Source organism: Procambarus clarkii, chromosome 88 (genome assembly GCF_040958095.1).
Source record: "Procambarus clarkii isolate CNS0578487 chromosome 88, FALCON_Pclarkii_2.0, whole genome shotgun sequence".
NCBI lineage: Eukaryota > Metazoa > Arthropoda > Malacostraca > Decapoda > Cambaridae > Procambarus > Procambarus clarkii.
The window spans coordinates 17,148,424-17,167,033 of NC_091237.1; the positions used below are offsets into that span (position 1 = coordinate 17,148,424).

General features: G+C 47.0%; 1 protein-coding gene across 2 annotated transcripts; it reads left to right on the forward strand.

Moving 5' to 3' along the window:
* Positions 1-10,793: 10,793 nt before the first annotated feature.
* On the forward strand, positions 10,794-15,249 carry LOC123745825 (techylectin-5A). 2 transcript variants are annotated; one of them, XM_045726850.2, is made up of 5 exons: positions 10,794-11,399; positions 11,675-11,746; positions 12,740-12,909; positions 14,222-14,452; positions 14,938-15,249. In XM_045726850.2, exons 1-5 carry the CDS (start codon positions 10,834-10,836, stop codon positions 15,132-15,134), a joined length of 1,236 nt encoding a protein of 411 aa, XP_045582806.2. In that variant the 5' UTR covers positions 10,794-10,833; the 3' UTR covers positions 15,135-15,249. The 2 variants fall into 2 exon arrangements, with proteins under 2 accessions (XP_045582806.2, XP_045582807.2); XM_045726851.2 differs by having other exon boundaries at positions 10,797-11,399; positions 14,944-15,249.
* Positions 15,250-18,610: the final 3,361 nt, after the last annotated feature.

Below are 18,610 nucleotides of genomic sequence, written 5' to 3' on the forward strand. Positions count from 1 at the left end.
GGTATATTTACCAATAATTTCATATAGACCACAGAGTATAATCGCATTACACAGTACAAATACGCCAACTCTACTGTGTTTTCTTGTATATACGAGCGGCCGCAAGTATACATGCACTAAATACACTGAGTGTGGAGATGTATGTGTGGAGGTGTGCGGCAGGTTAGTGTGAAGTTTGGAGGGAGCGGGGCGAGGCTGCCTCTCCAACTGCTGAGATTTGTGAAGTGTGTCCCAACCTCATAACTTGGGCTTTGACCCGTTCTAAGCCCTTTTTGAAACCCAGTTGACCTCGTATAATAAGGCTTTAGAAAACTACTTAAAAGGATCTGTGGGGGAGCAGGGAGGGGGAGAGAATGAGAGAAAATGAGAGAGAGAGAATGAGAGAAAATGAGAGAGAGAGAGAGAGAATGAGAATATAAAGAATAGTTCGTCTTCCTTCCTTCCTTATACCTCTGCTTGTATTTCCTTGTGTCTGTCTGTCTCTCCGTCTCACACACACACCCCCGGGGGGATGCCACACCCCTCAGCGCGCGTGACGCCACGCAGTCCTCACTAACTACTCCAAAATACTCTTAAAAACGGAATTGGCCAAGCAAAAATCCTGAACTCAAATTAAGAGCCTCCTCGTTGGGGCAGTTGTAAAGATAAAGAGCCGAGGGCAGGAACATTTTTGTGGTGTTTTGACTTCTATCACCAGCATGTGGGGGAGAGCTTAATTGGTGGTGGGGAATTTTGCCCCAGTTTTGGGGGGCTTAATGGGTGGTGGGGACTCGTGCACGAGTATGTGGGGGGCTTAATGGGTGGTGAGGACTCGTGCACGAGTATGTGGGGGGCTTAATGGGTGGTGGGGACTCGTGCACGAGTATGTGGGGAGCTTAATGGGTGGTGGGGACTCGTGCACGAGTATGTGGGGGGCTTAATGGGTGGTGGGGACTCGTGCACGAGTATGTGGGGAGCTTAATGGGTGGTGGGGACTCGTGCACGAGTATGTGGGGGGCTTAATGGGTGGTGGGGACTCGTGCACGAGTATGTGGGAGGCTTAATGGGTGGTGGGGATTCGTGCACGAGTATGTGGGGGGCTTAATGGGCGGTGGGGGACTCGTGCACGAGTATGTGGGGAGCTTAATGGGTGGTGGGGACTCGTGCACGAGTATGTGGGGGGCTTAATGGGTGGTGGGGACTCGTGCACGAGTATGTGGGGGGCTTAATGGGTGGTGGGGACTCGTGCACGAGTATGTGGGGGGCTTAATGGGTGGTGGGGACTCGTGCACGAGTATGTGGGGAGCTTAATGGGTGGTGGGGACTCGTGCACGAGTATGTGGGGGGCTTAATGGGTGGTGGGGACTCGTGCACGAGTATGTGGGGGCTTAATGGGTGGTGAGGACTCGTGCACGAGTATGTGGGGGGCTTAATGGGTGGTGGGGACTCGTGCACTAGTATGTGGGGGGCTTAATGGGTGGTGGGGACTCGTGCACGAGTATGTGGGGGGCTTAATGGGTGGTGGGGACTCGTGCACGAGTATGTGGGGGGCTTAATGGGTGGTGGGGACTCGTGCACGAGTATGTGGGGGGCTTAATGGGTGGTGGGGACTCGTGCACGAGTATGTGGGGGGCTTAATGGGTGGTGGGGACTCGTGCACTAGTATGTGGGGAGTTTAATGGGTGGTGGGGAATTGTGCACTAGTTTAATTAAAGCATCACCTCAATTGTTAACTTATTGTTCCGCTTGGTCTGTCACTCCCCCTTTCCTTCCCCCTCTCCCCTTCCCTTCCCCCCTCTCCCCTTTCCCTTCCCTCTCCCCTCCCCCACTCTAATAATATCACTTCTCTCCTAATCTTTCCCTTCTCCATCTTTCTCTTCTCCCCCCAACATCTTCCCCCACTCCTTCCCTCTTCTCCGACCTCTGTCACCCCTCTTTTCCCATCTCCCCCGTTTTCCGTCTCCCTTCTTCCCTCTTTGTCTGCCATCTCCCCCTCTTTTCCCCGCCCCATCCCGTCTAGCTCCTCTCCTCCTTCTTCTACCCAATATATCCATCAATTTTTTTTTGTATAAAGCCTAAAAACAAAACTGTTTGAAAATTCTACGGAAAGGTCATCGATAATTTCATTTCAGACTATGAAAATCGCGAAAGTTCGCTGTAGATGTCCCTATTTCATGTATGGTGGCGCTTATGCTGACCCCAACTAGACTATGATACTACCTTACCCTGCACGTGTCATGCTTGAAAGTTGGGCGAGGCCAGCGGCACAATTACTAATCTTTTTGTGCAAGTAAATGTTCTTTGTTTTGCCACAGACGCGGCCATTCATTTGCAGTGGTAACCAGAGTACACGCACTTCCTTCTGTCTTCCACGGATAGGGTGAGAGGCGTGATCCACTACGTTGTTTTAGATTCAGCTACTCGGAACTAAAGTTCCAGGTATCACGGGCTATGGTGAGCCCGTAATGGACTTACCTGGCACAGGAGCGGGGCAAGTAGCACGGGCTATGGTGAGCCCGTAACTTACCTGGCACAGGAGCGGGGCAAGTAGCACGGGCTATGGTGAGCCCGTAGTGGACTTACCTGGCACAGGAGCGGGGCAAGTAGGACGGGCTATGGTGAGCCCGTAGTGGACTTACCTGGCACAGGAGCGGGGCAAGTAGCACGGGCTATGGTGAGCCCGTAACTTACCTGGCACAGGAGCGGGGCAAGTAGCACGGGCTATGGTGAGCCCGTAGTGGACTTACCTGGCACAGGAGCGGGGCAAGTAGCACGGGCTATGGTGAGCCCGTAGTGGACTTACCTGGCACAGGAGCGGGGCAAGTAGCACGGGCTATGGTGAGCCCGTAGTGGACTTACCTGGCACAGGAGCGGGGCAAGTAGCACGGGCTATGGTGAGCCCGTAGTGGACTTACCTGGCACAGGAGCGGGGCAAGTAGCACGGGCTATGGTGAGCCCGTAGTGGACTTTCCTGGCACAAGAGCGGGGCAAGTAGCACGGGCTATGGTGAGCCCGTAATGGACTTTCCTGGCACAAGAGCGGGGCCAATCCACTACATAGTGGTACGGGTTTTTGGTCACTGAAACGCTTTTAATTCAGTGCATCATCCATTGCCAATTGACATATAAATATATTTATCATAAGACAAACAGGTCGTTACCCTTGCCAACATTAATTTAGGTAGTGGGTAGTTTATAACAATATAGGCCTTGATGGAGATGGGTAAGACATTGTTCTTGTTGTTTTTCCCTCGTTAAGGGTGTGCAACCCTAACCTATACCTATAATAGGTTAAGTAATAATTGTAATTACGAAGCAATAAGATGCTTATCTTAACATACTAAGAAGGTTAGGTAAGGTCGGTGTTTTCTATGAAGCTTTTTAAGGTAAACTAGTATGTTTAGTATGTCACATATGCACGTATTTAATAAGTCAATATTGACTATACGAAAGTGCGAGAACGGGTTGGGGTGTGAGGTCGGCAAACCAGTCTGGGGCAGGTTTGTGCCCTAAAGATACAACCAGTATCACTTTGCTAACTGACGGATTACTAGAAAGTTAATTGTTATATTTATAGCTTCGAATACACTTTAGATTATATTTCTTCATTTTAATCTTATTACAATTTTAAGTTGAGAAATGAATATCGATGAATATTTTAGGTATTAATTAAATAGTATAGTTAATTTGTCCTTCCGTGTAAGCATGTTCACAGTCTTCCTCTGCCGGAACAAATATATAAATGCGATAGGCAGTATGCCCAATATTTGCTACTGAATACTAGTAAGTTTAGGTAGCTGGGGTATACAGCAGACCCTAACAGACTCCAGGTTCATCTTCAGACGCCTGCTAGTCCACGTGCTTACATATGGGTAAACCTTCTTCATTCATAAATAATGTTGGCGTTATAATATGGACATTAATGAGAGAACCAATGGGGCTGAGAGGCGGCTCGAACCCGCGACCAAAGCATTGCCAGCCGCATACTCAATCACTGTACCATCGGAACGTTTTACTTAACACCGGATTTGATCCTTAGTGATAATTTAGCGCCTTTTGAATATCCCACAACCTGTATGTGCTACATCGTCTACCCGGCTTGGCGCCTTCTTTGGATAATTACCTACTTAGTCTCGTGATTGTTGCCCTTCACTCAGCCTCGCCACTGAGTGGCCTCATGGAGACACTTCCGGTCAACGACACAGTGGCCCGGGCCATCTAGCGGTGACAAACGACCTTGCCAGCCAGTCTCCCAGAAATTAAACAAATTAGCCAGGCGCCAGGAAGCGTTCGCTCACAGGCTAGAAACAACAAACACGGTCACGAAGACAAAACACTTCTGCCGACCCTTAATACACACACACACATCGCCCGCAAGTGTTTTTTGAAGCCCTAATTAAAAACGCTCTAAAAAAAGCCAAATTGATCCACTTCCCTCTCTCGTGCCGCGACTAAAGCAATACTGCTAATTTTACTACTCGACTGACAAAGGCTTCGGCTCGCCCATTGTACACAAATACAGAAACGTGGAAAAAGGAGATGTTTCACTCTGTTTTCAATTGCAAAAATGGAGTGGATGGCGAGAGCGTTCAAGTACCCGCCCGGCGACTGTCAGTGCGGAGAGTTCAAGTACCCGCTCTACCCTCCCACACCCTCTCTCTCTCTCCCCTCCCTCCCTTAGTATCTCACACACACACACACACACACACACACACACACACACACACACACACACACACACACACACACACACACACACACACACACACACACACACACACACACACACACACACACACACACACACACACACACACACACACACACACACTCTCACTGAACGGACTCACTGAAACAAAACTCTCTGGAATCATAACGAATGCCGTGTTTCCCCAGGAGTATACAGTAATAAGGAAAGAGAGGGAAGGTAGAGGAGGAGGCGGAGTGGCCCTACTCATGAGAAGGGAATGGAGTTTTAAGGAGATGGCCATCCCGGGCTGTGAGGAGTTCAGAGACTACATAGCAGGCACCATAACAATGGGAGGACCAAGAATAGTAGTAGCAGTAATATACAACCCTCCACCAAATGACAGGAGACCCAGTCAAGAGTATGAAAACAACAACAAGGCAGTTAACACTATAATTGAGAGGGCAGCCTCTGCTGCCTGTAGAAATAGATCCCACCTGCTCATCATGGGCGACTTCAATCACGGAAAGATTGACTGGGAGAACAAGGAACCGCATGGAGGCGAGGATACGTGGAGAGCCAAACTATTGGAGGTGGTGACAAGCAACTTTTTAACGCAGCATGTCGGAGAACCCACAAGGATGAGAGGCAATGACGAACCAGCGAGACTCGACCTAGTCTTCACTCTGAACGACTCCGACATAAGAGAAATCGGTTTTGAGGACCCAGTAGGAATGAGCGACCACAGTGTACTGGTGTTTGAGTACTTGATTGAAGAAGGGTTATTGAACTCGAGGAGGGATACCGAAACCAAAAGGTTAGCATACCGAAAGGGAAACTATGAGGGGATAAGAAAATTCCTAACAGATATAGCATGGGAAACAGAGCTCAGGGGAAAGACGGCCCAAGATATGATGGATTACATCACGCAGAAGTGCAAGGACGCAGCAAACAAGTTTGTCCCAGTCCAAAAGGAAAACAGAGAAATGAAGATGAGAAACCCATGGTTTAATCAAAGATGTAGGCTAGCTAAGCAGCAAAGTAAAAGGGCATGGAGAAACTATAGGAATAACAGGACACTGGAGAGCAGAGAAAGATACCAGAATGCCAGGAATGAATATGTCAGGATGAGAAGAGAGGCAGAAAGACAATACGAAAATGACATCGCAAGCAAGGCAAAGACTCAGCCTAAATTGTTGCATAGCCACATTAGGAGAAAAACAACAGTAAAGGAACAGGTTATGAGATTAAGGATAGGGGCGGAAGGATTCACTACAAATGACAAGGAAGTGTGTGAGGAATTGAATAAGAAATTCCAGGAGGTCTTCACCTTAGAACAAGGAGAAATTCCAGAGGTAAGTGAGGGAATAGCTAACCAGGAACCACTGGAAGAGTTTGAGATTACCAGTGGGGAAGTAAGGAAGTGTTTACTAGAGTTGGACGTGACGAAGGCTATAGGCCCAGATGGAATCTCCCCTTGGGTTCTAAAGGAAGGAGCAAGAGAACTGAGCCTACCACTCTCCATAGTGTATAACAAATCACTGGCAACAGGGGAACTGCCAGATACTTGGAAAGCAGCTAACGTAGTCCCGATATACAAGAAAGGGGATAGACAGGAGGCACTGAACTACAGGCCAGTGTCCCTAACCAGCATACCATGCAAGCTGATGGAGAAGATTGTGCGAAAAAAACTAGTGGAGCATCTGGAGCGAAGGAACTTTGTAACACAGCATCAACATGGGTTCAGGGATGGCAGGTCCTGCCTCACAGGGTTACTTGAATTCTACGACCAGGCAACAAAAATAAGGCAAGAAAGAGAAGGGTGGGCAGACTGCATATTTTTGGATTGTCAGAAAGCCTTTGATACAGTGCCACACAAGAGGCTAGTGCGAAAGTTGGAGATGCAGGCTGGAGTGAGAGGGAAGGTACTCCGGTGGATAGAGGAATACCTAAGCAACAGGAGACAACGAGTCTGTGTGAGGGGTGAGGTCTCAGATTGGCGAGACGTCACAAGTGGAGTCCCGCAGGGGTCAGTCCTTGGACCTATACTGTTTCTGGTATATGTAAATGATCTCCCAGAGGGTATAGATTCGTTCCTCTCAATGTTTGCCGACGATGCAAAAATTATGAGGAGGATTGAAACAGAGGATGATAGTAGGAGGCTACAAGATGACCTGGATAGACTGAGTGAATGGTCCAACAAATGGCTGTTGAAGTTCAACCCGAGTAAATGCAAAGTAATGAAACTAGGCAGTGGAAACAGGAGGCCAGGCACAGGATACAGAATAGGAGATGAAGTACTTAATGAAACAGACAGAGAGAAAGACCTAGGAGTTGATATCACACCAAACCTGTCTCCTGAAGCCCACATAAAGAGAATAACGTCTGCGGCATATGCGAGGCTGGCTAACATCAGAACGGCGTTCAGGAACCTGTGTAAGGAATCATTCAGAATCTTGTACACCACATATGTAAGACCAATCCTGGAGTATGCGGCCCCAGCATGGAGCCCGTACCTTGTCAAGCACAAGACGAAGCTGGAAAAAGTCCAAAGGTATGCTACTAGACTAGTCCCAGAACTAAGAGGCATGAGTTATGAGGAAAGGCTGCGGGAAATGCACCTCACGACACTGGAAGACAGAAGAGTAAGGGGGGACATGATCACAACCTACAAAATCCTCAGGGGAATCGACCGGGTAAACAAGGATGAACTTTTCAACACTGGTGGGACGCGAACAAGGAGACACAGGTGGAAGCTGAGTACCCAAATGAGCCACAGAGACGTTAGAAAGAACTTTTTCAGTGTCAGAGTAGTTAGCAAATGGAATGCATTAGGAAGTGATGTGGTGGAGGCTGACTCCATTCACAGTTTCAAATGTAGATATGATAGAGCCCAATAGGCTCAGGAATCTGTACACCAGTTGATTGACGGTTGAGAGGCGGGACCAAAGAGCCAGAGCTCAACCCCCGCAAGCACAATTAGGTGAGTACAATTAGGTGAGTACTCTCACTCTCACTCTCACTCTCACACTCTCTCTCTCTCTCTCTCTCTCTCTCTCTCTCTCTCTCTTACTCTCTCTCTCTCTCTCTCTTACTCTCTCTCTCTCTCTCTCTCTCTCTCTCTCTCTCTCTCTCTCTCTCTCTCTCTCTCTCTCTCTCTCTCTCTCTCTCTCTCTCTCTCTCTCTCTCTCTCTCTCTCTCTCTCTCTCTCTCTCTCTCTCTCTCTCTCTCTCTCTCTCGTGTGTGTGTGTGTGTGTATACATCTCAAACGAGAGAGGTTCCAGGACGTTGAGGCACTCCACTTACACCGGTTCCCTACTCTGACTTAACTCCTTTTATACCAACTGTTTAAATTGATGTAACTCTGCCCTCGTCCAACTTAAGGCAGCATCCCCCAGTACCACGAGCCTCTACCTCACTATTCAGTCTTTAGTGTGGCACAGTATTAAAAGTTTTGCTAAAGTCAAGGTACACATCACAATTCTTTCCACTAATCAACTGTTTCAGTTATTGTGGAATAGATTAAAAGAAAATTTGTCTAACATGAGCGGCCTTTGTGTAAAACCATGTTGACTAGCCTTGCTTTTTGCGATTATTGATTCAAATCATTTTCCAATAATAATTTTTGGCAAATTGTCAAATAGTTCGATGCAAGTGATCAATTTCCCTTCTTAAAGACTGGCACAAAATTTGAAACTCTCAGCCCTTACGATACTTTACTCAATTGTAATGATCTATTTAATATTAGAATCAAGGGCTCAATTAGCTCTTCCTTACATTCTTTTAGGACCCTGACGAAGATCTTGTCTGGTCTAGAGGATTTGTTTGGTTTTGATTTGTCTATCTGTTTAATTACTTCGTTTCTGATAATGTCGAAATTATTCAACTTGCCGTCATCACCATCTACATAGATTTATTCAGGTGTAGGTAAAATACCAGGTTCTTCTCTAGTAATTACAGAGGTAAATTACTTATATAGTATGCTACCTATTTCTGTGTCATTAGTACTTACATGACCTAACTCATTTTTCAAAGGACTTGTTTATATAATTATAAATAATATAAAATATGTAAATATATAATAAAAATTGTAGTTTGTAAATGAGTCACGTAGAGCAGAAAATTCGCTTGAGTTTCGTACACAATGAAGGGAACAAAGTGGGGAAACAACGACTTCCAATTATTTTCCCGGTTCCGGAGGGAAAAAATGGTCGATGGAAAACAAAGCTTGAGTCGAGGTTCCCAAAAAAACACCCGAAAAAGCCTCGAGTTTTTTTTAGAGCGAGGAAATACGATATAAAAATTGAATTGACATTTGGGAGGGTAAAAATGGCACACTTTTAGGAATCAAAGAGTTGAGTGGGGGTGTATAGGCCAGTGTTGCTCTCAACTGTACCGTAAGTGGTACAGGAGGCCCGGTGCGCCTCCCCTATAACCTCGTCCCTTCCCTTCCCTTCCCTTCCCTTCCCTTCCCTTCCCTTCCCTTCCCTTCCCTTCCCTTCCCTTCCCTTCCCTTCCCTTCCCTCCCTTCCGTACCTCCAACTATACCTTCTCTCCCTCCAACACGTCACCCCCTCTCTTCCTTCTTTCAATCCTTCCCACACACTCCTCCCTTCCCTCCCATTCTCCCTTCCCTCCCACTCTTCCTTCCCTCCGACACTCCCTTCCCTCCCACACTCCCTTCCCTCCTCCCTTCCCTCCGACACTCCCTTCCCTCCCACCTTGCCTCCTCGAGCTCATAAACATAATATCATCAGCTGCGTATGTGAACCTGACATGTAGTGGAGAGCTTCCATGAACGTGGAGGCTACTTTCAAAACATCGCACATTCCTGCGTGAGACAAGTGTTGTACATGCTGCTATGGCGGTGTGTCCACTCACAAGATGAGTGGCGCTGTCCAATAAACTCGCCCCTCGGGGCAAAATTTAAAAATTTAAGTACTAGAGTATGCAGCACTGGCATGGAGCTCTCGCCTCATTATGTCCAGAGGTTCTCTGCAGGATTTGTCCAAAATTTGAGAGTACTGAGTTGCTAGGACAGAAAACTGAACCTTGAGCAGAGAAGACATAATTGTTACGTACAAAATACATTGGCAAAGTTAACCAACTGTTTACAGTGAGTAACAATACGAGATGTGTGAGAAATAAGATCATAAAATGAAACAAAGGTTTGTAATGAAACACTTCTTCAGTGGGGCGGGATAGGAGGGAAGGAAAGACGACCTCAATGTATAATATACATATGGAGGGGGGAGGGAACAAGAGGGTCGTTACATTATAACAGTTGACCTACAGCTAGGGAGGCAGGGCCCAGTAGCTCTAGTTCACACTACAAGCACATTCAAAGTAATATGTGATATGTACACGCACACACACAATCACTCACATAAGTGCACACATACATACACAAGAACACATACACAAGCTCTCATACACAAGCACACATACACAAGCTCTCGTACACGTGCACTCCTACACACACAAGCACACGCCTCCATCAAGGCCCACACACGTGACTTACAAGGACGACCAGAACAGAGGGGAGCTGTGGTACCCTGTAAGTGGATCTTGCCACACGCAAGAGGATAGGAGCGAGGCGAGGGAAGACCCACACAGCTACCACACACCGGTACACTTGGATTATTCTTCAACGCTGCGCGAACGTAGAAGGTCTACCGGTCACACACATACAAAAATGTAAATAATCATCTTGTATAAATTCTGTTTATGGTAAAATCTCTCCCGAGCTGTTGTCAGGCGTCCTGGCACTCTCGAATTCTTCTCCGCGGACGCACACAAGAACTGCGAACGGGCACTTAGGAGGCACTGGCACTCTCCCAGGGTGTTGTATTACCACATCTTCCTAGTGACGACACTAGGAAAACCCGTGACCAACAAAGCTCAAGGTTTCCACATACACATGTTGTTGACATTTCTATATCCATGCGATGACAGGTTGCAAGAGTCACAAGATAGACCCAACATCTGAGACGTGTTTGCCAACTGAATTAAATGATGTGCTTGGCTATGGTGGACACTGTGTGTGTGTGTGTGTGCGTGTGTGTGTGTGTGTGTGTGTATGTATGTGTGTGTGTGTGTGTGGGGCAGTCCATGGAGGGAGGGATATAAGTGAGGCGGCGGCGCGGGTGTGACTACCACAGGTCGAGGATGATAGCACTGAAGAGCTTGTGTGTGGCCGCCACGCTGCTACTGGTGGCCCCGAGTGCCTCCAGCGGGACTGAGGCCCTCGAGGAGCGCGAGTGTGAGGAACACCCTGTCAACAAGGACGTGGTGCAGCAGCTGGTGGCGTACACTGGCGCCACTCTCAGCCTGGTGCAGGATATCAAGGCTTCCTTCACTCCTCACTCACCCCACCTGCCACTGGCTGACGGGAGTGTGCGCCGGGACCTGCTGGCGGAACTACTGCTGGCGCTCTTCAACAAGCTGGAGGCGGAGCAGACGAGGCACTCCCTAGAGCTTGAGAGACTCAGCCAGCAGGTGAGCACCGCAGGTGGGTCACGCCAGGTGGTGGATAAGATCTTACAGTCCCGCCAACACCAGCTGCCCCTCTCCCCGCAGCTCCAACTGCTGCAATCAGCACAGCCACTCCAGGTCACATCAGCACAGCCACTCCAGGTCACATCAGCACAGCCACTCCAGGTCACATCAGCACAGCCACTCCAGGTCACATCACCACACCGCCGGGACTCGAACTGCAACTCTTCTGCTGACCGGTGAGTAAGACTCAGAAACGCCCTCGAAATATGTATTAAAATCTCCATGAATATGTATACAATATTCTTAGCACTAATTACTCCCCCTCCCCCCCACCCTCTCCCTCCCCCGGGTGCCAGTCTCACCTGTCACGCTGGCATTTAATTACCCACAAGTTCCTAGCTGAAGATTCTACCTGTCCTTAAAATTAAGGTAATTGTTAACAATGAAACTAAGATGGGATTACAGGTTGTTAGATGACCAAGTGAGGTGACAAGTGTTGTCTCTTGGACAGGCCTGTCGACTGTCACGACCTGCTGCAGGCTGGCTACAACCAGAGTGGAGTCTACCAGCTGTATCCCTACAGGTCAGTGTTCACCTGGTGTTCCCCCTACAGGTCAGTGTCCACCAGCTGTATCCCTACAGGTCAGTGTCCACCAGCTGTATCCCTACAGGTCAGTGTCCACCAGGTGTTCCCCTACAGGTGGACCACCAGCTGTCCCCTTACAGGTCAGTGTCCACCAGCTGTTCCCCTTCAGGTCAGTGTCCACCAGGTGTTCCCCTACAGGTGGACCACCAGCTGTCCCCTTACAGGTCAGTGTCCACCAGCTGTTCCACTACAGGTCAGTGTCCACCAGCTGTTCCCTTACAGGTCAGTGTCCACCAGCTGTTCCCCTACAGGTCAGTGTCCACCAGCTGTGGTCACTGGTGGTCACATATCTACATTTGAAACTGTGTATGGAGTCTGCCTCCACCACATCACTTTCTAATGCAATGTCCCCTTGTGCGTGTGCGGTTTTGTTAAATAAACCGTCTTTATCAATCCTATCAATTCCTCTGAGAATCTTGTATGTGGTGATCATGTCTCCCCTAACTCTTGTCTTTTAACGAGGTGAGGTTTAGTTCCCGTAGTCTCTCCTCGTAGCTCATACCTATACCATACCTCGTAGCTGTGGATGGCTCAATGTGTACTGGGGGGCATATAATAATTGTAATTACGAAGCAATAAGATGCTTATCTTAAGATACTAACAAGGTTAGGTAAGGTCGGTGTTTTCTATGAATCTTTTTAAGGGTATCTATTATGTTAAGTATGTCACCTATGCACATATTTAATAAGTCAATATTGACTTATTAAATTTGCGAGAACGGGTTGCATACCTTGCCGGGCTGACGTCGATGAAGTGTACTGTTACTCTAACCACCTGATTCGCTTGTTTGACACCTCAAAAATATCTTTATAGCTCCCGAGACCCTGTTCATGCTGTTGAAGGAAATGTCATCAGTGTTCATAATTTTTATTCTAATGTTTTAAAACTGCTTAAATAGATAAGAGCTGTTGCAATATTTTTTTTTTTCAGATGTGAGCGGGATGAGGAGGAGGTGAGGGCGTGGTGCGACCTGGAGGGCGAGAGGGGCGGGTGGACGGTGGTCCTGGCTCGCCGCAAGGTGCCTGAGCAAGTCAACTTCAATCGTGGGTGGCGAGAATACAGGGAGGGCTTCGGCGACCCACAAACTGAGTATTGGATAGGTGAGTATACGGCACTGGCTGGGACCCCCCAAGTGTGAGGACTACCTACATTGTGTAACCTGTAGAAAATCGTGGTGCGTGGGTACGTCACGCGTCAGTGTTCAACCCGTTCTCGCACTTTATTTAAGTCAATATTGACTTATTGAATAAGTGCATATGTGACATACTAATTTATTATGAATATTTTAGTTTACCTTGAAAAGCTTCATAGAAAACACCGACCTTACCTAACCTTCTTAGTATGTTAAGATAAGCATCTTATTGCTTCGTAATTACTATTATTACTTAACCTATTATAGGTATAGGTTAAGTAATAATTGTAATTACGAAGCAATAAGATGCTTATCTTAACGTACTAAGAAGGTTAGGTAAGGTCGGTGTTTTCTATGAAGCTTTTCAAGGTAAACTAAAATATTCATAATAAATTAGTATGTCACATGCACGTATTTAATAAGTCAATATTGACTATAAGAAAGTGCGAGAACGGGTTGCTGTGTTGATTCGGGACACTGGTTCAATCTCGCCTCGCAGCTCTAAATGTGGTTTGTCCGCTCACCTAGATATGCTGCCCGCAAGGCCTGCCCGCACGGTAGCCTACACACCACTCTCAAATACTTTCATTGTGAATGCAGACAATGAAAGCTGGTATTTCATAAGTTTTTAGCTAGGACAGGACTTAATGGAAAACACATTTACACATGTTGGACGTGGCTGCTCTCACGTCAGGCTGAGAGCAGCCGCGTCCAACAGCCTGGTTGACCAATCCAGCAACCAGGAGGCCTGGTCGACGACCGGGCCGCGGGGACACTAAGCCCCGGAAGCACCTCAAGGTATGTACAAACATTACAGCCCCTCCGGCTACACATTACAGTCACCATTTGTCCGCCTGTCAATCTCAGCCTGCTAATCATCTCAGCCCTGACAAATTACTACTTACGAGTGTGTCTTTATTCTCTGCTAATACTTCTCGAGATCACAACTGCTCAGACTATTGGTTCTATCCTTCTTACACACGCACTCAGCGCTGACTTACGGAAAGTGGAATTGAACGTGCTCACTTGCTAGCGTCAGCAAACAGAGCCCCAGCCACTCGGGCAAGGTAAGGCCACTGCGTGACGTCACAGGACACGCCTAATTGCCTTATTCAGGTCCCATGATATTGTGATGATGGAAATTACCTCATTAAGCTTTATTAAGTGCCATCTTATTTGCCCAGTAAGATGAACTCCTACAAGAATATAAAAGGGAAGAGGGAGAAGGGAATAAAATTATATGTGTGGAGGGAGTAGTAACCTTGACGTGTGTGTGTCAGGTAACAGGGTGCTGCACGAGCTGACCTCCAGGCGACCCCAGGTGCTGAGGGTGGAGCTCGAGGACTGGGATGAGCAGTCGAGGTGGGCCGAGTACCAAAGCTTCCTGGTGGAGGAGGAGGACAGCCTCTTCCGCCTTCACTTGTCTCAGTACTCTGGCAACGCCGGAGACGCCATGAAGTCCCACGACAACATGTACTTCACCACCTCTGACAGGGACAACGATAGCCATAGTAAGTAAGGTCACTACTAGTATTATTGTCCTTTTAGGGACTTGTAGCTGGACGATACCTTCACATCTCTTTTCTCACTGACTTGAAAGAAATCACTTGGTATGTCAAATTTCTAAGGTGTATATATAATATATATATATATATATATATATATATATATATATATATATATATATATATATATATATATTTATATTATATAATATAACATTTTGACTGCTCCTTTGGAAGGTCGCGGCTTTCCACAAAGGAGACTTTTTGACCTTGTAGAGTGATAGTGGTTCACATTTTAGTGCGTTCCTCCTTCCCCAACCCCTTCCCATAGAGTGTGTGCCCCAACTCTGCCTTATGTAAGCCTGGCACGTTTCCTGTCGAAACAAATTTTATTTGACTTGAATTTGTGTCATCATTGGGTTAGAAGACCGAGGATGTCTCCCTCGATCATTTTAGTGGACATTTTGGTAGTAATACACCTTAAACTTGTGTTTCAGGTTCAACGAACTGCGCTGTTAACTACCATGGTGGTTTTTGGTACCACGGGTGTCACACCGCCAGTCCCACCAGCCTCCTCCTGGAGAAGCAGAAGAGCACCAAAGGTCTTAACTGGAGTACCTGGTACTCAGACAGGACCACCCTGAAAGCAGTCACCTTCAAGATCAGACCCAAGACTTGTTCCACGTGATCTCCGGCCTCGGGTCAGTTGACGGTACGAATAAGGTAACTGACCCGGGTCAGCTGGAGCCAGCTTCCTGGTGGGTGTTGTCATGTAGATAGAGAATATAGTTATAAAGAAACAATGGTTCCTTTTCTCAGCCTCACCCAAACCTCTTTATCTTTCAGCTACACTCAACATCACTATTTCTCACTCACTCAAATCGTCTGTCAGTTCAATCAAACCCACTAAGCTGCAGTTAAGCCTTAGCATCACAAAGCCTGACTGAGGGCTACAACCAAGCCTCGACAACCCTCCCCAGTGTGGGGAGGGTTGTACGGGAAGCCACTATTGTCTTGTAGGGAAGAGGGGAGTCGCGTGCTCCCCAACGAGGGGTTCCGGGAATGGCTGGTAATTAGAGAAGGGACAGGAAAGCGGTAACGAGCCAACCACCATTGCCAGGCAGTCATCTGGCCGGTAACTACCCGTTGGGAGGCGGGGATGTGGCCAGACGACAGCCCGCAACAGTCGTTTGGCACTTACGACCCGTCCTGGTACAGCGGTACCATTTAAACACACACACACTGTGTGTGTGTCGTGAGTATATCAGGAACAACTATCTTGAGGTTATCTTGAGATGATTTCGGGGCTTAGCGTCCTCGCGGTCCGGTCCTCGACCAGGCCTCCTTTTTGTTACACTGGTGTAGTAGTAGTAGTAGTAGTAGTGTTGATGAATGACTGGTATAGCAGTAGTGTTGATAAACGGGCAGGTTACATGTTCAGTACATGTCTTACCACTACATATTCCAATATGCAAGGCGATAAAATAATTTTAAGAAATATTAGCAATTATATTTTGCTGTGTACTTGGTATCAGTATTATAGATTATATTATATTATAGACTAAATATATTGCATGTGTGTACAATAATGGCGTATTTTATATCAATAATCAAGAGACTATAATTGTCTCCTGCATCAAATGTATCTTGGGTCTGTATCCTGCATCAAATGTATCTTGGGTCTGTATCCTGCATCAAATGTATCTTGGGTCTGTATCCTGCATCAAATGTATCTTGGGTCTGTATCCTGCATCAAATGTATCTTGGGTCTGTATCCTGCATCAAATGTGTTTCATTATCCACTGTACTCTTCAGCTTACTAATCTGTAACTTACTAAAGACATGTTTTGACCGCAGGTGAGCGTACGAGGCATTCCCCGGCCCCTACACCAGGCTCGTCATACTGCAAAACACTTAATTATCACATAAGTTCTCTGAAACTGAAGTATATTATGAAGTATAAACAGAAAAAAAACGGCTGCCACTTATGCTTCCCACTAACAGGTTTGACTGAGTAATGTGATCCACATAACTATTATGGATGGTCTTAGTGTTTCGTCCAGACGACGAGATGCCGTGTCGTAGGCAAAGAGGAAGAAAAAAAAAATCAGCTGAGTGGGCTACATTGCTCGGTTTCCTCAACGACTACACTTTTTTGGTCCAACAAAAGTACTGTTAAGTTTCAAGGAGCTACACAATCTTCCCGGCTTGGCACCTTATTTTGATAATTACTCAATGTTTTGAAGTCGGTCAACGAGGCGTTCTCGAGGCGCTCAACCTAAACCTTGAGGCATAAAGGAAATGGGAATTGTTATACTAAATGATTTTATTTTATTGCAGACAGTCCATAAGTCTCAAGTATTAATTGATAGCATGGAGTGAGTTATGTATCCTATCCACCCCCGTCAAACCCCACCCTCTTCAACTTCTCTCCTTCAACCTCAGTTCCCCCCACCCCCCTCTAACCTCACCCCCTCTACTCTTCCCCCGACCTCCTCCCCCCCCCCCCGACAGCATTCACGAGCTCAAATAGCATCACTTGCCAAATGACGTATCTGGTAAACAACTTGTATGGAAGTCACGTGACCGCTGGTGGGCAAAGAGGAGGCTATTTGCCTTAATGGTGTCCGGCCATTTCTGGGTCGTTAAGAACTGCTGTTTGGGGAGGGTGGTAGGTAGGGGGGGGACCAGCTGATTGGGGTGGAAGAGGGAGGGTGTGGTGGATAGGAGGGGGCTGGTGATTGGGGGAAGAGGAAGGGTGTGGTGGGAAACGAGGGGGGGGGGGTAGAGGGAGGGTGTGGTAAGAAAGGGGGGGGGGCTGGTGATTGAGGGAGGGTGTGGTAGGAAGGGGGGCTGGTGATTGGGGGGAAGAGGGATCGTGTGGTGGGTAGGAAAACTAGGGAAGACGGAGGGTGTGGTGGGGGAAAGTCTGCTTCAGTGTCGGATATAAGCACAAGAATATTCTATACCTGTGTGTGTTACGGGGCTCACCATAGCCTGTGCTACCTGGAACTTGATGGTCAGAGTAGCTGAATCTAAAACAACAACATCTACACGTGTGAACTATATGGACAAAGGTAGAGAGATGCCGCCGCCGCGAGGTATTGCCTCGTCAAGAGTTGCTGGGTGGAATAATCTCCAGGTGGTGGTGGTGGTGGTGGGATCTTGCGCTAAAACCACAGAAGATTAAAGAAAAACATACATTGGTTTATATCATAATTTGTTGGCGTTTTCTTGTGTGTTAAGGCAACAATTCTGCTTAGTTGTGTAACCATGTTTTCTTCTTGAAGTAAACACATAGCAAGCAAAAGCTTGAAATAAACAAACTGTTTACACCCATTCCATAAGGATCCTACATTTAATTAAACTTACAGGCATCAAAATTATAATTGAAACATGTATTTACAAACAGTAGTGAAGCTTTACCACAAAGAGCACAGATATGTGCGCCTTTACCCAACTACTTTAGGAGTATGCATCACCGGCTTGGAACCCACACCGGTAAAAGGCGAAAACAAAACAGGGGTCCGACTCCACCCGCTACAAACACGCCTGGGGTCTACTGTTCGAGCCTCCTAGAACCCAGGTGTATGACAAACGATTTAGTTCAGAGACTCCTTGCTGAAGTGAGGGGAAGACTGAGGGGGTCTGGACCTCGCTACACTGAAAGGAATATTCGACGGGAACGACATTATGGGAATGCATAAAATCCTAAGATAAGTTAATGAAGAAGACACAAGAAATATCCCACGGAACACCACGACAATAAGACCCGCTGTCTCCACGACCCAGAGTGTCACAGGTGTGCACGTCACAGGTGTATGTGTGTCACAGGTGTGCACGTCACAGGTGTATGTGTGTCACAGGTGAGTCAGGTGTATCACTAGGGGGGGTTAAAAGTAGTAATTTATGTTCAATTTATATACAATATAAGAAAACTTTATTATCGGCCCTGGAAGCCCATCTTAGTAAACAGGAATAATCGAAAACCATATTCAACATTTTTTATATTTTTCTTTCCTGAAAAAATAAGCAGACGAGAATTTCTCTAAAATAGGTTTAGCAAAAGCCGAGCCGTCAACTAAGTTCTTGGGAGCCGCTTGAGTGACTCCTGATCCAATATTTTGCCCGGCGCCGGCTTAATTACACAAAATCTCGGAGAGT